This window comes from Phoca vitulina, unplaced genomic scaffold (assembly GCF_004348235.1).
Source record: "Phoca vitulina isolate PV1807 unplaced genomic scaffold, GSC_HSeal_1.0 scaffold23, whole genome shotgun sequence".
Lineage (NCBI taxonomy): Eukaryota > Metazoa > Chordata > Mammalia > Carnivora > Phocidae > Phoca > Phoca vitulina.
In genome coordinates, this window is record NW_022589726.1 from 9,126,737 (window position 1) to 9,151,536 (window position 24,800).

General features: G+C 40.2%; 1 protein-coding gene and 1 long non-coding RNA gene across 3 annotated transcripts in view; one reads left to right on the forward strand and one right to left on the reverse strand.

Annotated features, from left to right (window-relative positions):
- The window catches only part of CUNH12orf56 (chromosome unknown C12orf56 homolog), a 97,121-nt gene extending 93,203 nt beyond the window's left edge, over nucleotides 1–3,918 (forward strand). The window contains exon 13 of the mRNA XM_032420212.1: nucleotides 1,732–3,918. Coding sequence (XP_032276103.1) covers nucleotides 1,732–1,858 — 127 coding nt within the window. The 3' untranslated portion in view covers nucleotides 1,859–3,918. The remainder of the gene's footprint in view (nucleotides 1–1,731) is intronic.
- LOC116642141 overlaps nucleotides 1–24,800 on the reverse strand; it is a 96,471-nt gene that overhangs the window by 66,187 nt on the left and 5,484 nt on the right. For both annotated transcript variants that reach the window (XR_004301317.1, XR_004301316.1), the window contains exon 2: nucleotides 6,573–6,633. This is a non-coding gene — a long non-coding RNA (uncharacterized LOC116642141). The remainder of the gene's footprint in view (nucleotides 1–6,572; nucleotides 6,634–24,800) is intronic.

A 24,800-nucleotide genomic window follows, 5' to 3' on the forward strand; every position in this document is an offset into this window, starting at 1 on the left:
GCCTGATGTGGGGCTCGATCCCAGGACCCTGGGATCATGACCTGAGCCGAAGGCAGACGCTTAACGACTGAGCCACCCAGGCGCCCCTGGTTTTGTTTTTAATAGTATCTCACACTTTGATCTGTGGTAAGGTAGGGTTTGGGGGAGCTCTAAGAACCACTGTGTATTCCCAGGCTAGAAAGACTAATGAAACCTCAAACTCTCTTTGAAGAACTGTTTCTCACTCATTGTCTTTGTTGCAGCCGGCACCTCACAGAAGTAGTAATGATTTTAACATGCTGTGAGGAATCAAGAGTAACAAACCCTACTGAAGGGGATGATGAATTAGGGACTGTGAATTTAACTGAAGCATTGGGGGGGGGGGGGGCAATTGATAAAGGAGAAACAACGAGTGTGGTTACTATTTTTTGTTTGTTTCCTTTACCCCTCTCTTCCTCAGGAACAAAACAGTAAGGAAGAGCAGTAACAAGCACGGGTTCGTCAGCCAGCTTGTTCTGCACCTCAGGGGTTCCTCCTTCTATTTATAGGCTGGCAGCTGCTCAGCTCTGCATTAGCACCTATCAAGGAAAAAACCCAGCCTGCGTCTGACTTAAGATGAAAAGGGTATAGCAGGCACAGCTTTGCTCCCAGTTTGGGTGCAGACATAAAAGGATGTGCAGGCATCCATTATGGCCCTAGATGGGCTTTTTAAAACATTTCAGCCCAATTTGTGGACCCTGTTTTTCCTCCATGTGGTTTCATCAGAGGTTCCACTCTGGCTCCTATAAAAGGGTTTTTTGTTTGGCCTGCTGGGAATTGGTCCACACAACCTAATTTTTTTTCGTTTTTTTTTTTTTTTAAGGTAAAATGCATATACATTGAAATTCACTATTTTAAAGTGTGCTTTTAATACATTTCACAATGTTGTGCAACCATCACCACTGTCTAATAGCAGAACATTTTCATCACCCCTAAAGAAAGCTGGTAGCCATTAAGCAGTCACATGCCATGCTCCCCTCCCCCCCAGCCCTTGGCAACCACTAATCCACTTTCTCTCTTTGTGGATTTGTCTGTTCTGGACATTTCACATAAATGGAATCATACGATATATGGCCTACTGTGTCTGGCTTCTTTCACTTAGCATCACGTCTTCAAGGTGCATCCATGTTGTGGCATGTATCACATAATCCAATTTTTTTTTTTTTTAAGATTTTATTTATTTATTTGGCAGAGAGAGACACAGCGAGAGAGGGAACACAAGCAGGGAGTGTGGGAGAGGGAGAAGCAGGCTTCCTGCTGAGCAGGGAGCCCTATGTGGGGCTCGATCCCAGGACCCTGGGATCATGACCTGAGCCGAAGGCAGATGCTTAACGACTGAGCCACCCAGGCGCCCCAACCCTTTTATTTCAATTTCCTGTGTATTGCCCAAGGAAACAAGAAGCAGGAGCCTCAGCCCACACTGCGGTGGGGACAGTCCTGACTTCCCTACTAATGCCTTCATAATGGATACATTATTAATGAAATTCACTTCCTTTGCTGTAGTAAAGTGTCTCAATGAGCTGAAAGGCACACATATCAGAGATCCTCTAGGTCACCCAATAGGGGAGATCAGACGACTGAAAATGCTGGCCGAATCTTATGGCTTAGACCCCCATATCCAATAGCCCTACGCCAGTGAGTGTATACGTACTGATGTGACCAATGTGAAATTCTTATTTTTAAAGCTATTTTGTTTCTTTTTATGATTTGCAGGTACTTTATTCACATGCCAGCCTTGGAAAAAAGGCTCCCATTGCGGTACCCTCTTACCCAACCTACCATTCAACTTTTTCATGAAGTTCTCAAGTTAGTTGAACAGAAACAATGTGTGAAATATTAACAAGAGTCTAAAATGTTAACCAGGAGTCAACCTAATATTTATGAGAAAACTTGTTTGATTTGTTTAATATCTGGCTATCCCTGTGTCTCATAAACAGATTTTATTTGAATGTTCCAACAATACCTGTAAGAGAGGTCCTTAGAGTTTTTTATCTGCCACAAAAAAGAAACGGTTTAAATACACTGACATATGTAAAGTGGTGCTAAAAACAAGCGTTTCTCTAAAAAAGTTTCTAAAAATAAAAAAACTACAAAGGTTACAGAAGCCCATGGAGAGCAAATGTAGAAAATGCAACCTGATGAGTTTTGTTAGTGTAATAATGGTGAGTGGTATGAAGCCACTGAAATGTCCAAAGATAAACTGTGGTTTACAAAGTGATCATTAGAGAAATGCCGAGTAATAGGTAGACACCCTCCTTCTCCACCTGTAAAAATTCTAGTGAAATAAGTATTCATGACAGAATGAACAGAAGAACACAGGCATAGCTATAAGGAAGGTCAGGTCCTCATTTATCGTGGGGAAGGAAGCTTGGACTTTCTTCAACACAATTAAATGCATTCTGGTGCTCAGTTTCAGGCACCTGTGGGCTAGTACAAGCAGTCTCATAGAGTCTCTGTGGAGGAGAAATCGTCTATAAGCAGTTATGACCCTCCCAACCACTGAAAAAAATGTCTTCACTATATCTTATGGCAATAAACTAATCCAACAAAAACTTCACTTTGGTGTCACTGTGAGATATTGAATTTGGGCTTCTAAAAACTTAGAAAGTGGGTCCTCTATTTGACTTACCATGCCTTGAAAGAGGATCAGAGAAAACCCCAAAGAAAGAGCTCCCCAAACAGATGTGCCCATGCTGTGCACTGGAGAGAGGATTAAACTCACTCATGACATTTGATTACTGCTTGCGGCTGAGCCATTAACCAGCTATTTGACCTCCAACAAATAGTCTATTCTGCTATGTGGAGGGGTGGGACAAGATGTTCTGCAAGCTCTTGTCCAGCTCTAACATTCCCACTTCTTAGTGCTCTGTGATGGGGTAGTGCATTCCTCTGCTCAGCGGATAATTTCACATGGATTCCAAATAATCCTTTCTTTGGACCAAACATTTCCCTTTCAGCTGTCACCAACATCACCCCACAAAGCATCCAAGCCCCCTCCACTATCACCCATCAAGGACTACAAGTCCTCTAGTTTCCACTCTGGGGGCAGTGATGGGGGGAGTAGAATGGTGTTTATGAGAGTTCTGGACTGTTATATGAGGGACTGCTCCCAGGAGATGGTCAATCAGAAGCATATGAAAAGATCCTTGGGACAAAGGCAACAAGACTTCAAACTGGACTAATGAAGGACAGTGGGCTGACCACTGGTGAATGGTGGAACCCACCGAATGACAAAAGAGGATCAACTCAGCTCTACCTCAGCTTCTAAACAGTGCCCTGGCTCTGGGCCAGTAGCAGCACCGGCTACAGAGAGGGCTTGGGCTTCCCTCCCACGTGCCTGAGGTGCTTGATGCCTCTCCTCTCCCACTGTTCTCTTTTCTCTGAGAGCATACTTTATCAAAGCTGTGGGAGCAAAAGCTCTGTCAGAAGGCATCTGCATCTTTCCATGTAGGGCTACATGAGTGGCATTCTTGAAAGCTAATGGTTGAATATTTGTCATCTTGATTTTCTTACAGCATTTGTCTATTTGTTTGCACAGTGTGGGAGGGGAGCCCCAAAATCAACACTTTAAAGGGTTATCCTGCTACAGTTCTTTCCTACTGTTTTTTGCATTGTTGCCAAAGCCAAGAAAATCACTAAATAATCCATCTTTCTTAGTGATCAGAACACATTTGATTGACTAAATATTGACTTCCACTACAAAGTAATTACTTTTAGGAAATCTAATTGTAGAAAAATTTTGAATATGAAAATCACATATATAACTTTTTACAAATACAAAGGATCATCAAAAAAGCAAGCACACATAGCTAGTTTTCAGGCTGGGCTGAAGATTCTGGACTCTTTGACCACTTTTATAATATATATGCATTGCCATTTACCACCCACACTAAAAGTAAACTCATGGTAATCAGCTCTACCATTTTATATATACACATATATGTGCATGTATGTGTACACACATATCCAAAATAGGGGTAAGAGCATGGGTTTTGAGTTTAAATGAGTTTAAATCGAGTTTAAATGGTTGAGTTTATTTTTTTTTAAGATTTTATTTATTTATTAGAGAGAGAGAGCAGGCGCACAAGTAGGGGGAGGGGCAGAGGGAGAGGGAGAAAGAAACTCCCCACTGAGCAGGGAGCCCGAACCAGGACTCGATCCCATGACCCTGAGATCATGACCTGAGCCAAAGGCAGCCACCTAACCAACTGAGTGCCCCTAAATGGCTGAGTTTAAATCTCAGTTCTGCACTAGTTTTGGACATTGGGAAATTACTTAATATCTCTATGCTTCAGTCAAAACAAAGATAGTACAACCTATCCCATGAGGTTGTTAGGAGCTTTTATGCAAAGATGGTGTTAATACACATATCATGGTATGTGGCATGTAGTAAGGATCCAGTACATGGTATTTATTATTATTATTACCATTATTATTACTATTAAAATAATATCAAAGCTGGCTAAGAACTTACAGATTAATAAGTACTGGCCTTTAAAAATAAATAAATAAATAAATAAATAAATAAATAAATAAATAAATGTACTGGCTTTATTTTTTTTGGACCAATTGGGAGACCAGCTACTATACTCAGAGAGCCCCTGATCAATATAGCATTGAAGAACAGATTCATTTGGTTATTAAATTTAAAAATTCAATTTTCTGTTAGCAGGAGTGTGACTTAATTGCCAAGTGACCATTTCTATTGCTTACCGCCGTGTAGGACTATTGGACCTAACTGATATTATCAATGCCAGAGCTGTGTGGGAAATATTCTTCCAAGGGTAGACAGAAAGCGTTTTAATCATGTAAACTTTTTTTAGCCTTTGACTTAAACAGCACGAAGAGGGGGAGGGGCAGAAGGAGAGAGAATCTCAAGCAGACTCCCTGCTGAGGGCAGAGCCCAACTCGGGGCTCTATCTCACAACCCTGAAATAATCACTGGAGCCAAAATCACAACCCTGAGATAATGACCCGAGCTGAAATCAAGAGGTGGACGCTCAGCTGACTGAGCCACCCAGGCCCTCTTGATGGAAATTTTTGAGCAACTTTTAATAGTGCTAACTATCTGATTTCTTTTTGTTCATTGTGTTTACTTCTAAAATGCAATTCCAGCTTGTAAGGTCTGATTGAACTTGGGTCTCTGTAGGAGGGAGACAGTCAGAAATTCTCCATCCAGTCAGACCAAGCACTCCTGTATCTGCCTAGCTGTGTATTTGGGGTCTGAAGCTTTTCTCATTGAAAGGTAGCACGACTTCTTGGCTAGAAATCTCAGTAGTGTAACTTTGTGGCTTAGAGTCCAGTTCGATGACAGAAAGACCTTGTTTTGATTTCTTCCTGCCTAATTCCTCATCAGACTTTTAGCAGGTTATTTAACCTCTTCCACAACTTCCACTTATAAGAAAAAGTCTACCTTAAGGGTTTTTGTGAATAGTCATTCATTTATATATAAAATATAATTCTATGGCTACTACATACTGGGACAAACCGTATGGCATTGTCAATATCCACAATTTCATATGGTTCAAACAAATAAAAACCCCTCAATAAATTATAGCTATTATCCAACAGACACATTAACTTGCTTGATGAACTCATACTTTAAATACTAATCGTCTATTCTAATTTCCCAGATGGTGTGGCATTTTGTTATAACCTGGCTTATTCTTGCATAGTTTGAGTAAACCTTATACTATCTAGTTTAATTACAAATTATTGAGTGGGCATAACATACTTAAACATGTTCAAATGGAATTTTATATTTTCTTCCTTGCGTCTCCCCAAAATAAAAATCTGTTCTTCCCCCAATCTTCTCCGTGAATGGTACTTCATTCATCCCACTGTTCAAAAGAGAAACTTGACAAACCTCTGGGTTTTCTCCTTTCTTTTCATTCTCCAAATGCAACTGACAAAACTGTAAGCTATTTACAAGTGAACCATGTGATGATTTCATCTGCCTAGACATTGTGAAAGGATTTCCCCCCATCCATCCATTACCTACGTATTCTCCTGTTGGGTTTTCTTGGTGAGAACATTTAAGTTCTACTTTCCTAGCAAGTTTCAATTATATAACATGGTATTATCAACCAGAATCACCATGTTATACATGAGATTCTCAAACCTTCATCTTACAACTAAAAGTCTGTACCCTAAAGTTGGGAGAGGTAGCAACCTCTCCCTATTTCCCCTGCGCCCTAGCCCCAGGCCATCACTTTCTATTCTGTTTCTATGAACTCAACTTTTTTTGTTTTGTTTTGTTTTTAAATAAAGGGTTGTTTTAAGCCTCTAAGTTTTAGATTGGTTTATTTTTTTTTAAATTTATTTTTTCACACCCAAAGTATTTTATTGTTGTTGTTGTCCTCTACAGAAACATTATTTTCAAATAGGATACATGATGCAGAGAAAAATTTAAATACAAATATTTAGGTAGTAATAGGAACCCTACCCATTCTCACCAATCTTCAGTTGTTATTAATCACTAAATTAATCTAACTAATTAATCTAATCTAATCTAATCTAATCACTAAATTCAACAGAAAAATAATGAAGCTCACCTTCATGGGAAAGACCCCATTTATCTTTCCAATGTTTCCTGTTTTCTCTTCCTTTCCTTACCTACAAGGAAAAAAAAAATTCGTATCACAGTGGGATGCTGCTGGTGTGTGTCAAAAACCCTTGGCAGCAGTTTGTTTCCTGGCCAGCTCCGAGGCCTCTCCCACTCTCCCTGGAGCGGTTTATTAAATAGCAATAGATAAACAAAACAATCAAGAACATTTCCATTTATTTTAAACGTCAATGTTAGGGTAATTCCAAATTCAGTCATTCACCAGTCAGGTACTCTAGCTGAAGCATTTCACTTGTCTGTATGTTCTTGCTCTTTTTTCCTATGTTGTTAAAATCGTATAAATTTTCCCTTTTGTCACTATAAATGGATTCAGTAATATTCCAAAGAGTTCTTCTAGTCCCTTTAAAACAGGATTTCTATCTGTCCAGACACAGCAGGGTCCACACCGGCACTGTCCCTTACCGGGGAGGGGCCCTCGGACTCGCACGTGAGCGCTGATGGTATGATGCGCACCAGGTGGGCTGAGATCCTGTCTCACCTTGGCCCTTCCTCGGCGAGCCGGCGCTTAGAAGGGCCTGGTGAGGGAAGGTTTTCAGGCACGGAGGGACAAGGTGTTTGAAGGTTTATTGGTTAGCTATCAGATTGGCTTCTGGGTTTGGGGAAACCTTGAGTCAAAGGATTTTCTTTTCTTTCCATTTTGTTCTAGTCTGCTTTTCCTTTCCTCTTGCCGTCTACTTGGAAGGTGACTCTGACCCTGTTAAGAAGTAAGAGGGGCTCTGGATAAAAGAAGCCAAAGGCAAAAAGGCAAAAGAAAAGGAAGCAAGATTATGTGCCCCAAGATTCTCAAAAGAAGCAAAGAGGACCTCTAAGTGTCCTTCTAGGTGGCCCTCTCCTCTGGAGGCCCCAGGAGAGGTGTGGGGTTTCAGGGCAGAAGTTATGCCTACAAGTAAAGATATTGGAATTGACCAAACACTAACTCACTTCTGTCCTCTTTCTACTCCTGAAAGTGATGGGGACAGAGTTGTAGCAGTGTTGGCAGTGACTGGATATGGTGATCTGTTCGGCCAGCAAGGAAGGCGGTGGAGGAGGGACGAGCTTGTAGATCAAGTGACACAGAGCCACGGTGGGTCTTTGTGGGCTATCCTGCAATAACTGCCATTGTTTATAACATTGTTTCTACAGGGAAATTATTCCGTCTGCTGCATGGCTGACCTACAAACCAATGTGAAAAGGACACATTTATAAAGGGAGTATTTTACTTCTACTAGCAACTACAACCACCAGAGGGTGTAGCTGGGTTAGGAAGACAAAGAAAGAAAAGCAAAACTTTCCTTTAAGCAGAACTGACTCTTAAACTTTTAAAATTCCTGTGGACCTTCAAAATTAAATTATCTCTTGTTGTCATGCTTCTTTAATATGTACTAACATAAATATAGGTGTAAGAAAACTCCTTATGCTCTTATTAAATCAACAAAGATTTATGATGGAAAAGTTTGTAAAATTAAATATGAATTAGTATCGTTAATGTAATGCATGCCGTTTTGCTGAAACTCCATCTCCTCTTGCAAAGTGAATATGGTAGAATGTACAACATAGGCTCTTGAATTCAGTATCCTATCACTTTTCACTCTTCTTTTTTTTTTTTTTTTTTTAAAGATTTTGTTTATTTGACAGAGAGAGACACATCGAGAGAGGGAAAGAAGCAGGGGGAGTGGGAGAGGGAGAAGCAGGCTTCCCGCCGAGCAGGGAGCCCGACACGGGGCTCAATCCCAGGATCCCAGGGCCCTGGGATCATGACCCGAGCCAAAGGCAGACGCTTAATGACTGAGCCATCCCAGTGCCCCCTGGCATGGAGTTTTAAGATCAGCAAAGACCCATGCCTTAGCAGTAGGAATTAGGAAACAAAGACATGAAAGCCATATATAGCAATTTCATTGGCTTCTCCCAGAGGCTCATCTAGTCCAATATGAGTGAAGCTTTGGGGGTTAAGCCAAACTTCAGACATGTTCTGATCTCCTTTTGTGACTCAGTGGCCTGAGGGGTTCCCACTACTCCCCACTCTTCCAAATACCACCTCAAAAAGCAGGCTATAACAAAGGAAACAAAGTGAAAGATTTCATCACAATTAGGATCCTCTGATATCTGAGAGCACGTAAGGTCATTTTAGGGCAGGAGGAGCGAAACTTCTCAAAAAGCCACATTTACTCAGAAAAGCTGGAAGACAGGACAGGAGTTTTGTAACTGTATGACATAATTTGGCTAACGTCGTGCATTGGGTTATACAAAATGATTCCTCATTGCCAAGTCTCAAGACTAAATTCAGTTGCCAGTGTGACTTCGGATGGTTCAGTGCTAACAATAATGAAAAGATGCCACAAAATAGTGAATTTTAAGGAGACCAAGAAATATTTCTCTAAAACATAAAGTATGCGGAATGTAAGAGTGTGTGTGTGTGTGTGTGTGTGTGTGTGTAGTGGACCAGATCCAAGAACTAAAGTGGTCCACAAACTGAAATTTGTTGAGATTGGTCTGTTGAAGTGATAATGATGAGAGCATTCTGGTAAGCTGGAGTCCTCATTCCTTCAGAACAGGACTATCACTAGCATTATTTCATACTTCATCAAGCCCTGACTGGAGCAATGTGTCATAATGGACAGGAAAGGGAAAGGGGGAAAAAGCACCATCTGTCTCTCTGGCAGATGTGCCAGGGACATTCGACGTGGGCAAAATGTCTTACGTGGTCTGTCAAAGGTTTAGGAGGTTCCATATGATTTTCAAGGATCTCATCCCAGAGAGAAATCAATTCAATTTAATAAGCATCTTTTCTGAGTTAGCTGGGTACTTAGAGCATACAAAAAATAAATAAAACTAGGTCCCTCTTCTAATAAGCTAAGTTTTCAAAGCTAAATTATTTGAGTACAATCTTCAAATTTTTTGCCATATCATCTGTATTTTTACTTAATATTTTTCTAACATTATTATTTACTCAATAATTTTCTATTCTATTGACCTACTTTAGCCATGTCTTAAAGGATATCTGGGAAATCATGGAGTTGATGTTCTAGATATATATTTTCAAGTACTTGTGTGTACATACATTTCTAATGTACATTTTTAAATAAACACAATTTCTATATTTTTACATGTCCTTTTCTTAGATTACCTAAAATAATCTTTGTACCCCACTATGAGAATGATAATAGTAAGGAATACTCAAAGAAAATATTTTGCAAGGGCAGAACAGGTCAGATGATAGAAACACAAAGAAAGTGTTACAGGAAATCATAGGAAAAAGAGTTTAATTTTGATTGGTGCATCTAGGAGGCCTATTTAAAAGACTTGGTATTTGAGGAGGTTTTAAAGATATCTAAGTCTGTGATAATTTTTTAACAGTACAGAACATGGAAAATGGTAGGATTTGACAAAGCTCAGTGGTTGGTGAGTGCAGAGATATTCCTATATTATTTCTCTGTATGCTTGAAACATTTCACCATAACAATAGTAAAGTGTCTAGGATTTGGAGAAGAGAAAAGCATTCCACGTAGAAGAGAAAGTATGAATGAAAGCACAGAATCCTGGGGGAGCCTGGGTAGCTCAGTTGGTTAAGTGTCAAGACTTTTGGGCTCAGCTCAGGTCTTGATCTCAGGGTTCTGAGTTCAAACCTCATGTTAGGCTCCACAATGGGTGTGGAGCCTACTTTTAAAAAAAAGAAAGAAAGCACAGAATCCTGGAATTCCAGCTGGGTGGTTTAGTCAAAGGTCTAGTCAAAGGTGAGTGTTGGGGCCCCTGGGTGGCTCAGCTGGTTGAGCATACGACTCCTGGTTTCAGCTCAGGTCATGAGAAGGAGATCCGAGTTGGGCTCCTAGCTCGGCAGGGAGTTGGCTTATCCTCTCCCTCTGTGCTACGTGCCCCCCAACGCCTCCCCCCACCGCCGCTTATGCACACACTCGCGTTCTCTTTCTAATAAATAAATAAATCTTAAAAAAAAGAAAAGAAAGGTGAGCGCTGGAAAATTAAGATGCTGCCAGATCATGCAGGACCCTGGTTAAATGGTCCTAAGAGTCTGCGGGTGAGGGAAAACATTAGAGGATTCTGACAATGTATAATCAGAGTAGCAGATTAGGAATAGAATTCTAAGAGAAATTTATAAAATGGGGAGAGCCCAGATTTGGAAAGATCATATAATGATTCAGGTGAAAATACAGTGGTCTACCTAAGTTTCATAATATCCTGATTTTTTTTCCTTATTCTGCCAGCTTGCATTCTATTTTTACTAAGGAAAAAAAAAATCCAGGGCTCCTGGCTGGTTCAGTTGGTAGAGCATGTGACTCCTAATCTCAGGGTTGTGAGTTTTTGAGCCCAATGTTGGGTGTGGAGCCTACTTGAAAGAAAGAAAGAGAGAGAGAGACAGAGAAAGAACAAAATTCATTCCCACTGGGCAGTCATATTTCCTCCTTCTTAGCCCAGATCCTCTGGTCTCATCCAACTATATTGAAGACCAGGGGTTTGTAAACTTCCTCTGTAAATGGTCAGATAGTAAATATTTTAGGTTTTGTAGGCCATACAGTCATTGCTGTAACGACTTAACTCCATTATAGTGAGAAAAGCAGCCACAGATAATACATATGAGTGGGTGTGGCTATATTCCAATAAAACTTTATTTATAGAGACTGAAATTTAAATTTTAGATAATTTTCATGTACCATGAAATATTTTTCTCAACATGTTAAAAATGTAAAAAACCATTCTTAGTTTTTAGACTATAGAAAAATTGGCTTCAGATTAGAGAAATGCAAAATAAAACCACAATGAGATACCACTTCTCACCCCCTAGATGGCTTTATAAAAAAGATAATAGCATTTCTTGGCAAAACTGGAACCCTCACACATTACTGGTGAGAATGTGAAATGTCACAGCAGCCTTGGAAAACAGTCTGGCAGTTCCTTGAAAGGTTAAACACAGAGTTACCCTATGATCCAGCAATCCTACTTCTAGGTATATACCCAAGAGAAATGAAAACATATATCCACACAAAATATCATATACAAATGTTCATGGCAGCATTACTCATAACCAAAGTGTACTCATCCATAAAATAAATTATTTGGTAATAAAAAGAAATGAAGTACTGATGTGCTACAATATGGCTGAATCCTAAAAACATGCAAAGTGAAGGAAACCAGTCCTAAAGGACCACATATTATATGATTTCACTTACATGAAATGTCAGAATAGGTAAATCTATAAAGAAAAAAGTAGATTAGTGATTACTTACAGTTAGAAGGGACAGGGGAAGTGACTGCTTATGGGTGTGGGATTTGGGGGGTATGATGACACTGTTACAAAATTAATTGTGGTGATGGTAGCAAAACTCAGTAAATATACTAAAAACCAATGAACTGTACACTTTAAAAGGGGGAGCTGATGGTATGTGAATGATATCTCAATAAAGCTGTTAAAGAATAAATATTAACAGGCTACAGACTCCTTGGTCCTGCAGGTTTGCTAGCTCTGGTATAGATACCAGATAAACTGGTTCCTCTCAGATGCCTACTAGTGGATTCAGCTATTTAAACTTGGAAAATTGAATTTAGAAGAGCTGGAAGATGACTGTAGTCAGACGGGCCTTTGTTGTTGGTACTTGGGGGTAAGGGGGTCTAGATGTCTTATAGATGTGTGATGTAAGCAATGATAAACTCCTGTTGACCTGGTGGTTTGTAATTAAAGCCAGGAACTCAACCCACATGCTCAGATACACTCAGACTCATGTTATTTCCAGTATTGGGTTCTTGCATAGACACTAGGCTGTGAAGACCTTCACTTGGCCCCAGCCAAGCTTCTCAAGGAAGCAATCATTTTGTCTATTTCTCTTTTTTTAGACCAGCTGGCTAGTTAGCTGAAATTCTTCAATCTAAATTTTTCTTCTTACTTAAAAAAAAAATTTTTTTTTTTTTAAAAAGGGGAGCTTGCCTGCCTCAGTCGGTGGAGCATGTGACTCTTGATCTTGATGTTGGGTGCAGAGATTACTTAAGAATAAAATCTTAAAAAAAAAAAAAGTAAAATAAAATAAAATAAAATACTGGTGAAAGCTTGACTGGAGGAGCACTTATTTTAGGAATAATGCTTTTAAGAGCCGAGGAAAGTTGTAACCCAGGACTGCTACCCATGTACTGGTCAGAATAAAGACTGTCCCAAATTTTGTAAAGGACAATCTTATCCACTTCTCTTAAATTCTTAGAATCTCCCAAGTGAGATATTACAAACCTTCTTCAGGAAGACTAAAAATTTTAGGAAATAAAGCACATAGCAGGGTTTCTGCTTTCAAGAGGTTAGTTTCTCAAATGATTTCCAGGCTCAATTCTTAGATAATTTGTGTTCCATTTCCTCTCTCTTTATGCCTTGCAGGTGGTGATAGCTAATTTAAAAAAAAAAAGAAAGGAAGAGAATCTTTGGTTTTATCATTATGTGTCAAGAAGAGGTCATCTGTAGAAAAAAACATTTAATATTATGCAGAAAGTACAGCCCCAAGACTCTACGAAGACTTTTGTCTCGTACTCAAATGGATGAATGGATGGAACTGCCACCTTTTAGTAATGTAGGCAAGAACGAAGGAATGAATTATGGGAGGAGCTAAGAATTCAATGATATATACATACTTAAGGAAAAAATACTCAAAAGATCTTCTTTGAAGAGCACAAGATATGAATTTTAATGATGCTAATGGTGTCACTAAAAGAACCAAATAAGTCCGTGATCATTTAAAACACAAAGGAAGAGTCTAAATGAATGCTCCAATCTCCTACAGAATTGACTAGAAAGAAAATGTTGACAAAGATACAGTTCCAATCTAGTTCTGGAGCTCAAATAATGTTAATATATGAAAACAACATTTTTATTTTATTAAGAAAAATGATTTAAAAATTTGTTGGAGTTCAAAGTCAAGCAGAGAAAGTCAATTATCATCATATAGTTTCACTTATTTGTGGAACATAAGGAATAACATGGAGGACATTAGGAGAAGGAAGGGAAAAATGGGGGGGGAATTGGAGGGAGAGATGAACCATGAGAGACTATGGACTCTGAGAAACAAACAGGGTTTTAGAGGGGAGGGGGGAGGGGGGATTGGTTAGCCCGGTGATGGGTATTAAGGAGGGCACATACTGCATGGAGCACTGGATGTTATATGAAAACAATGGATTGTGGATCACCACATCAAAAACAAATGATGTATTGTATGGTGACTAACATAACATAATAAAATTTAAAAAAATAAAAAATAAAAAAAATTTGTTGGAGTTCATAGTATAGCATTAGAAAAATTAATTACCATAATTATTTCAGCAACTAGTTACTGAGTATCAACTATGTGCTAGTCACTGTAAAGAATAAGAAGACCCAGTGCCCATCTTCGAGAAGCTTACTATATAGCAGGGGGGAATAGGTTAACCACAGAAATAATTATAACATAAGGTGGTTGATAATAAATGACCAGGAGGTTCGAAGTTTTGTGAGTTATCAGGAGAAAAGGCTTTTCTCTTATTGAAATAATCAATAAAATTCTCATGAAGGAAGCAGCATTTGAGATGAGAAACAGTAACATTTTCATAGTCTGGGATATGAGAGAAGAGCATTCTAGGTGGTGGTACCGCAACAACAAAGCACAGAAGTGGGAAAGCAGGAGAGGTTTTTGGCAAACAGAATGGCTATTTGCCAGAGTATAAACTACTATATATATATATATATTTTATTTTATTTATTTTTTAAAGATTTTATTTATTTGACACACAGAGAGAGAAAGAGCACACAAGCTGGGGGGAGGGGCAGAGGGAGAGGGAGAAACAGGCTCCCCGTGAGCAAGGAGCCCAATGCAGGACTTGATCCCAGGATCCTGGATCATAACCTGAGCTGAAGGCAGATGCTTAACTGAGCCACCCAGGCGCCTCTCTCTCTCTCTCTCTCTCTCTCTCTCTATACATATATATATATATTTTTTTTAGAAGGAAGACAGTAGGAAATACAAATACAACTGGAAAAGTAGGTAGGAGTCAGAGTATGAAGAGCTTTTCATTCATTCATTCATTCATTCACTCATTCAACAAACATTCACTGAGCACCTGTGCCTACCATTGCGCTAAACACATTGGCAAAAAAAAAATCGATAGGAGATTTGAATGCTATAACCACATCAACTGTGTATTTTTTGACTTTCACAACTAGAGGCCTAACCATTCCTTTGACAAAATGAAGTCACGTTATTTGTCTGCTCCCCAAATTTCATACGGAATTAGTCCAGTTATCAACGGTGGTGGTCTGAATCTATGTAAAGAGATATGCCTTTCTCTCTGTCTCACAGGAATTCAAAAGTAATTTTGAGGAAGAAAGAAACACATTTGCGACCAATTATACTTTCAAGTTACACTCTAGTTTCAAGGAACTAGGTCAAATTCCTTAGCAGGTTTGGAAGGATTTAACCTGTTCCTCTCTGGGGGTAGTCACTGCTGTAGCTTTTGCACATGAGACTGGTCCTGCTCAGTTTGTCCCAGAGAGGGTGACAGCATTATGATAATCATGCCTCCGTGGCTGACCCACCAAACTGGCCAAATTTGGGCTTTATCAACAGGAAGCTACTGCTAAAGAATTCCAAAGACAAATTCTTGCAGCTGATTTCAGTCTTGAACATGATTAGAATATCAGTCTGTAAACTGAAGGTAGGCACACTTTGAAGATCCGTTGAAACTGTAGGAACGCAGATTTTAAAGCAGCAAACCTGGGCATGCTGGCTATTAAAATAAAGAGGGTGTGTCTACGTTTAAATACTTTTAAAAGAAAATGTGAAATAACAAAATGTTAAGAATAGAAATGGAAGTAACTGAAATGCAGAGCAATTATACAGATGACGATGAAAATGCAATGTAAGAATGTATTAGAGAAAAGACTAGAGTAAAAGATTATCATTAGTTCAAGGGACTATAATAAGGAGACTTCCCAGGCTGAGTGCGAATTGGGTGTCAGTGGGGTTAGGGGCTAAAAAAGCTTTCTCAGTGTGAAGCCAGAATGGTGGAACTCCTTGTCCTCGGGGTATTCACCCAGGCCTCATATTAAACACCACGGGAACCGCTGCCAAAGTTGTGTTCGTACTCAGGAACAGCGCTGCGTGCAAGTCCTACGCAAAGCTTCCGGGCCTCGAAAGGCCTCACGTTTCTACCTATACTGTCCTACTTACCACTCCCGTGTTAGTCTTCCAATAATTCAGTATCTGAGAATACCCAATCACTGTCCTTTCACCCCCTCAACCTGAAATCCATGTTGGGCCAGTGCAATCAAGAAAACGGCCTAGTTTTGATCCCCCAGACAAATGCAGGAGCCATTTTAAAAAATCAAATTTCTGGCCGGTTGACACTCTCTATAAACTGGAAAGGAAGACAGAGCAGAAACAGCTTTCATTTAATTCAGCATCAGTGTATATGTTTGAGTGCCTAATATATTCCTAGCATTGTGCTTGACGCTATTAGGGAGAGAAGTGTCAGAGGCTAATAGTCAGGAATACAGGGTCAGCACAATTAAATAAAGAAGGTACAAGACAGTACATGATTAGCTGTTCTCTCTCCCCTTTGGATGTCCTGTGCTAAGAAGGCGCAACTTGTCAACTGCCTTGCTACCATGGCGACAGTTACTAAGAATGCACAGATCCACATCTGAACTGGTTAGAGAGTTCTATTTGTTGTTATTATTGTTTTTAAATATGTAGTTTCTCCAGTCGGATGAATAGTTCTTAATGGTGGTCTCCAATTTTCTCTATGGATTCTCTATATTTGAGTCTTTCTTTCAAGTCTATATTCTTTCCTTGAAGAAAACCGAACCAAAAGCACGTGGACCCATCTGCGCGGACCCTGCACAGTTTGGGAGTTTTTCCCCTGCTTTGGGATCAGGCTTTATTGTTTGGAATGACCTCAAGTGCCCCAGGTTTCTAAATTCATCCAATCTGTTAATATCAGGTATATTCCCCAAGGTTAAGAAAGAATCCTTGATCACGTCTTACTTGTCTTCTCTGTGTCCCACTTCATCCTAGCTGTGACCACTGTCCCCTCCTCATTTATTCCCCAAGCACCATTATATACATGTGATTGTTTACAACAGATTTTTAATGAAAGTCAGGGAATAACAGAGGAGGTAGTATAATACAGCATAGGACAGGAAATATAAGTACCTAAAAAGTTCTTCGGCCATTTTCAACACAGGGAATTTCTGTTTTTTTCTGCTGAGGGCCTGCTTGCTGCCATTTTGCTCAGACTTCCTTCTCCATCTCTTTCCCGAGCAGAAAATGAAGTCCTGCTCAGTTTGTCCCAGAGAGGGTGACAGCATTATGATAATCATGCCTCCGTGGCTGACCCACCAAACTGGCCAAATTTGGGCTTTATCAACAGGAAGCTACTGCTAAAGAATTCCAAAGACAAATTCTTGCTTTCAGGTTCAATCTCTGAAATTATATTATTCTGAGCAATGTAATTCTCATTGTCAAACCTCCTTCCATATGAACTGACCACCCCAAAAGGCCAACCTTTTATTTTCCTTCGCAAGCAAAAGCTCCATTTACCCAAGAAGTGAATTTTGCTATTCCCCTAGAATGTAAAATAGCAGCTAAAAATAACTATTTTAAAAGTTACTTATTATCTTTCCCTGTTCACATGCTTTTTGGCTTAAGTCTCCCATTTGATCTGTATTTAAGGTACTGTTTTTCTTGAGACTCTCCAAAGGACAGATGTAAAGTCAAAGTTTCAGAATCATTTTGCATTGTGCATAAGCCAGTCATGGGTTTGGGAGAATTCTAGTTCTTCTTTTTTTTTTTAACTTCATTTTCTAATAAGTAATTCCTCAAAGATTCAGAAAAGCTATGGAATGATTTGTGAGTTTCTGATTGTCCTGTAAGAGATAGGGTGACGAATAAAAACGGGTTCCCTGTAGAAAACACCCTACCATATCTGGCATTATCTACAGGCCAGGAATTAGGCACCCAGCACAATTTTCCTAAAAAAAACCTTTCTCTATTCAGTCACAGGAGGAGATGCTTAGGCAGTGACCAGAACTTTGCTTTAAGGATAAGAATCTTATCTCTGGGGGCGCCTGGGTGGCTCAGTCGTTAAGCGTCTGCCTTCGGCTCAGGTCATGATCCCAGGGTCCTGGGATCGAGCCCCGCGTCGGGCTCCCTGCTCAGTGGGAAGCCTGCTTCTCCCTCTCCCACTCCCCCTGCTTGTGTTCCCTCTCTCGCTGTCTCTCTCTGTCAAATAAAAAATAAAATCTTAAAAAAAAAAAGATAACACATGTAAAATGCCTAGCACAGAGACACCTGTGTGGCTCATTCAGGTGAGCGTCCAACTCCTGATTTCGGCTCAGGTCATGATCTGAGGGTCGTGGGATTGAGCCTTGTGTTGAGCTCCGCAGTTGGTGGAGAGTCAGCTTGAGATTCTTTCCTTCTGCCCCTTCCCCCCTCACGCTTGCTCTCTCTCTAAAAACAAATAAATAAAATTTTATTTTATTTTTTTAAAGATTTTATTTATTTATTTGACAGAGAGGGACAGAGCGAGAGAGGGAACACAAGCAGGCGGAGTGGGAGAGGGAGAAGCAGGCCTCCCGCTGAGCAGGGAGCCTGAGCAGGGCTCGATTCCAGGACCCTAGGACCATGACCTGAGCCGAAGGCAGACGCTTAACAACTGAGCCACCCAGGCGCCCCTAAATAAAATTTTAAAATGCCTATAACACAATGTCTGGAACATCAGCTGCCACCATGGTCACAATCACCACCCCCACCACCATCATCATCATCATCGCTAAGAGTACAGATTTTGGTATTAGTCAGACCCTGATGGGAGTCCCAGTTCTGCCACTTGGTGTAACTGTAGGTAACCTACTTACCTGGCCTGAGCCCCAGTTTCTTCATCTATAAAATGGGAATAAAAATAGTGTCTACCTAATACGATAGTTGTGAGGAATATACATACACTCACTTGAGTGTATATACTTAAACACCTATGTTGAAACTGTTCAAACATTAGCTGTTCCATAGTATTTATTAACCTATAGAAGTACACAGGGTCAAATAAGAATACACACACATACAGCCTTGGTGGAATTTCTCTTTGCTCAGCCCAAATGAAAGCTAGAACGTTCACATGTACTGAACTTTCACTGTATACAGATATCAGCACACAAGAATATGGAATGATAAAAACAGGAGAAGAGATGCTATTTGCGATGTTATAACCCGGAAACGGTTATTCTCAACAAGAATACGCCAATTACTTACACAAGAATGAGTAAGACTGAGTTGGCGCTTTCAAGGAGCTTGCAATCTAGTGGAGGAAGAAAGCAGGCTATTATGATGCGGAGTGGCCCGCGAATGGCAGAGGTAGAGCTTAGAGCTACGGAGGCTCACAAAAGGGCATCCTATCTGGTAATGGTGGAGGTAGGGAAGGGAGTGTCAGAGAAGGTTTCTCAAATAAAAGAATAAGGTGTTGGCCAAAGATGAGAAGAGTTGGAAAGAGCCTGAAGCCACAAACCAGCTGTGGTGGGTGCTCTGAACTGGCTCTCAGCATCCACTTCAAACCTCTAGGTGTGTTTTCAGATCCTGCAGGGGCTAAAGAAGGAAAAACCACATTTCTCCCATCTCCCCGCAGCGAGGGTTCTGCTTTTGCCAATTAGAAGCACTTGAAAGGTGGATCCAAGGCTGGAGCCGTCCGCTTTGTTTCTGCTGCAAACTCACCGGTGGGCCCATCGGGCTTTCCTGTGGCATTATTTCAGTGTCTAGGTACTAACTCCCTGGGTGTTGAGAGGTCATCAGAGGGGCAGCAGTGCTTCCTGACGTTGGATCACAGCTACAGTGGCATGTCTTTGAACTCTACAGTACCAATGGAATCCATTGATTGCCACCTTTCTGATTATTGCAGAGGTAGCAGCTCCCCCAGTAGGCCAGAACATCAGTCTTGTCCTAGGAATCATTCCTGGAGACCCCCTAAGGGACCCAAGCACCCTATCCAATGATTTGCTAAGCTCCCAATTTCCTGTATTAAATCCCTTTTTGCTTAAAATGGTGTGAGTGGTTCCTATTTCTTGCACCTAACATCAACAAAACACAAAAATGTAAAACAGGCCATGAATAATATAGCTCGTGGGGGTTAGTAAACTTCTTCTGTAATGGGCCAAGAGAGTAAATATTTTAAGCGTTGTGGGCCACTCATGATCTTCACCTCCCCTTCCTTCCCCTCCTAAGTATATTCACATTGTTGTGCAGCCATCTCCAGAACATTTTCATTTTGCAAAACTGAAACTCTACACTTCTTACATAGTCCTTCCCCATTCCCTCTCCCTTTCCCCTTCTCTCCTGGCCCCTGGCAACCACCATTCTACTCTGTCTCTATCAATTTGACTACTCTGGATACCTCATGTAAGTGGAATCACACGGGATTTGATTTTCTGTGACAAGCTCATTTCACCTAGCATAACGTCCTCAAAATCCATGCTGTAGCATGTGACAGGATTTCCTTCCTTCCTTTGTAAGGCTGAATAATATTCCATTGTATGGATATGACACATTTTGTTTATCCATTCCTCTGTTTAGGGACAATTGGGTTGCCCCCACCTCTTGGCTATTGTGTATAGTGCTGTTATAAACATGGGTACATAAATCTCTTCAAGATCTTGCTTTCAATTCTTTTGGATGTACACCCAGAAGTGGGATTGCTGGGTCATATGCTAATTCTAATTTTTAATTTTTTGAGGAATCACTACACTGTTTTCCATAGGGGCTGCACTACTTTACATTCCTACCAGCAGTGCAAAAGGGTTCCAATCTCTCCACATCCTTGTTAACACCTGTTATTTTCTGATTTTTTTTTATATATATATTTTTTTAAGATTTTATTTATTTATTCATGAGAGACAGAGAGAGAGAGAGAGAGAAGCAGAGGGAGAAGCAGGCTCCCAAGGAGCAGGGAGCCCGATGCGGGACTCGATCCCAGGACCCTGGGATCATGACCTGAGCCGAAGGCAGACGCTTAACCGTCTGAGCCACCCAGGCGCCCTATTTTCTGATTTTTTGATAGTAGCTATCCTAATGAGTAGGAGGTGATATTTCACTGTGGTTTTGATTTGCACTTCCCTAACGATTGTGACATTAAGCATCGTTTCTTTTAAAAAAAAAAATTTTTTTTTAAGATTTTTATTTATTTATTTGACAGAGAAAGACATAGCGAGAGAGGGAACACAAGCAGGGGGAATGGGAGAGGGAGAAGCAGGCTTCCCGCTGAGCAGGGAGCCCAATGTAGGGCTCGATCCCAGGACCCTGGAATCATGACCTGAGCCAAAGGCAGACTCTTAACGACTGAGCCACCCAGGTGCCCCTGAGCATCGTTTTTCTTTTCTTTTAAAGATTTTATTTGTCAGAGAGAGAGACAGAGAGACAGAGAGCACAAGCAGGGGGAGCAGCAGAGGGAGATGGAGAAGCGGGCTCCCCACTGAGCAAGGAACCCGATGCAGGACTTGATCCCAGGACCCTGAGACCATGACCTGAGCAGAAGGCAGATGCTTAACCAACGGAGCCACGCAGGTGTCCCTGAGCATCATTTCATATGCTTGTTGCCCATTTGTGTATCTTCTTTGTCCATTTTGAAACTGGGATATATGGGGCACCTGGCTGGCTCAGAGTACGCGCGACTCGATCTCAAGGTCATGAGTTCAAGCCCCATGTTGGGTGTGGAGCCTACCTAAAATTAAAAAAAGGAAAAAATAAAATTGGGATATATGTTTTTTGTTGCTGTGCCATAGGACTTCTTTATATAATGTGGATATCGCACCCTTATCAGATGTATGATTTCCTTAGGTTGCTTTTTCACTCTGTTGCTTATGCCAGCTCAGTTTTAGTCTATGCTCATCAATGGCAATGTAGTCTGGAGCAACCTGCAAGCAGTCTGGTCAGATCTGGAGCTATCTTCCCTCCTAAAGACACTAATAGGAATGAGCCAGGACATCTTTAACTTGCGACACTTCAGCTCCTAGATACTCTGATTCACTACGATATCAAAAAAGCATCCCCATGCCTTTACTTTGAACCAGAACCAGCCAACTTGAGGTTTCTGGGACTGCAGAATTAGAAACAGCCTCAAGACTGTGTAAGTGGGAGTCATGGAAATAGACTCACCGGATTCAGGTTTTGCACTGTCAAGTGCCTGACACTAGAAAGCTGAAATCAAACACAATTTCGATATCTATTTTGCAATTTAACACTGCTCTTTTTACTTCAAATGGTAGTTTAGTTCAGCTTCTTTGATTCTCCATGTTTATTCTGAGAGGATAAAATATCCTAACTCTAAAGATATTAATGATTTCCACTCAAATATATGGAGAGTTAATTCATGACTTAGTCTAAAATACACTCCAGTTCACATAATACTTGCTCCAAAAAACCTTGCTGATTCTGTATTAGTGGATGTGAACACCATGGCATAGTGTATTTGCTAAAATATCCTATTTGAAGAGATAAGTTTCTGGTGTACAAAAGGTCTATTTCCTCTCCCAAATACTGTTGTCTTTTGGAAAAATTTAGGAAGTCTATGTATGCTATTTTTCTGGTCTTCACAAAAAGAAAGTGGGAAGGTTAAGGACAGAGCTGCATATGGTCAAGGAGAAGAAACGTTGTAAACGCAGGGTCCTAATTCTCTTCCTGATTTTTATGTTAAGTTGTTGCTATTCAAGTATTTACCCACAATGTTCATCACTGCATTACTTCTATCATGAATGTCAGGAACAGTGACGTTTATAAATGATTTTAGCTGTAAGTAACAGAAAATCCAAACACAAGTAGGTTAAAAAAAAAGTTATCTTTCTCATCATAACAAGAAATCCAAAGATAGGTCGTTGCTGGCATTGGTTTAAATGCTCAATTTTCTCAAGGTCAAAAGCCTTGAATTTTCTTGACTTTTCCCTCATGGATGAAAGATGGCTACTACAACCCTAGACGTCTCACTGCTCACAAAGCAGAAAGAATAAGCAAGAAATGGTACCAATTTTGGCTGTCCCATTTTATTTGGAAGGCAATACATGTATACCTCCCTTTCCTGGAACTTCCGCCTCAACCTCAGTAATCTTCAGCTTACTTCCTGATGGTTGGAACTGATACCAGCCCTAGGTGTAAGTAAGATGAGGAAAACAAAATATATGGGAATATTTGGTTTTCCTATCCTAAAGGCAGGCAAGTAGGAGGAAAATTGGGAATGGGTGTTGGCCTGCTGAGTTCTAGGGTCTGCCACAGTGAAAACCAGGAAACACCAAAATATCTGCAAATACAAGATTAACTGACTATGATGTGCCATATGAATTCCACATGGCTGTTAAAAATTGTGGTACAGACGGGCGCCTGGCTGGCTCAGTCGGAAGAGCTTGTGACTCTTGATCTTGGGGTCGTGAGTTTGAGCCCCACGTTGTATAGAGGTTATTTAAATAAATAAAACTTAGGGGCACCTGGGTGGTTCAGTCGTTAAGCGTCTGCCTTTGGCTCAGGTCATGATCCCCGGGGTCCTGGGATCAAGCCCTGCGTTGGGCTCCCTGCTCGGTGGGGAGCCTGCTTCTCCCTCTCCCGCTCCCCCTGCTTGTGTTCTCTCTCTCCCTCTGTCAAATAAATGGATAAAAGCTTTAAAAAAAAAAAAACAAAAAAATTGTACAGAAAGATACTTAGGTGTATGCAAAATTATTCATAAAAATGTTATCAACTAAAAAATTAAAATATAAAACAATAGGTAAGAAAACATCAAATTTGTTGGGGTGAAAAAAGTTTAGACAGATTTTAAAAACTGACACAGACATCTGCAAAAAGAAAAAAAACCGGAACTCATGTTCTGAAAATAATGACTTAGGTTGGGTTTTCTAGGAAACAGACTCTGAGGCAGGGATTTGCATGCAGGTAGTTTACTCATGAGTCCTCTCAGGAACAGCACCTATGAGGGAAGCAGGATTGGGCAGAGGAAGGTGAACTGCAGGGCACTTGCCACAGAGGCTTTAACTGGTCCCATGGGAAATTCTAAAGCCGAATGTCCCAGATTGTTATAATTGAGGGACTGTGCCTTGTACCTCCACAACTGACCAGTCATTGGATTTGAGCTGCCCCAAGGGAGTGAACATGACCTAGGATGAGGCAGCTTCCTTCACAGAAGGCAATTTTGGAGAGAAATGCAACTGTGAGTCATCAGCAGCCAACACTCCTGGCAGCTAATATCTTGGGATCTGGGCAGCACACTACAGCATCCACCAGAAATGTCAACAACGATTATCTCTGGGTTTGGGGATTAAGGTTGGTTTTCTCTCTCTCTCTCTTTTTTTTATGTTTTCCAAATTTTCCACAACAAATATAGTATTTATGAGTTAATTCACATGAAGCACTTAGCACAATTCCTGGAATGCATTTAAGTACTCAATAAATTTAGTTACAATTATTTTTTATTTAGAAATATATACATATAAAACATGATAAAGAGAAAGCACAAATGTGAATATTGTCAAGAATAAAGTATGAAATAGGATTAAAATAATAATAGACCTTGCCGTTCATTTTGGCTTATTTTGTTTCATCCATGAAATTCTTTATATTGCTTCTTTCCACCATTGTCCCATTGAACTTTTTATAATGATGGAAATTTTGGTATCAGTGCCATCCAGTATGGTAGCCACGAGCCATGGGTGGTTACTGAGCATTTAAAATGTGGCTAATGCAAATGAAGAACCAAATTCCAAATTTTATTTAGTTTCAATTCATTTAAATGTAAATAGCAACATATTGCTAATGGCTACCAAATATTGGGACAATGCAGTGCTATACCAATACTAGTCAATGGTTATTTAGAGAAAAGATCTGAAATATTCTTTCTCTCTTTAAGCTTGGATTAGTTTCTCAACTCATCACCCTGTATAATCTCCTAATCTTGATTTCAAAATCGTATTATATATAGATATGCAGAAAAACAAAATGGGAAGATTTAATTGTAACAAAAGGTCGCATGTACTTTTTTGTGTGTGGGGTGGTGTTTTTTTTTGTCAGACTTTTTTTTTTTTTTTTAAGTAATCTCTCCACCCAATGTGGGGCTCGAACTCACAACCCTGAGATCAAGAGTTGCATGCTTTTCCAACTGAGACAGCCAGGTGTCCCTGGTCAGACTTTTTTTTTTTTTACATACA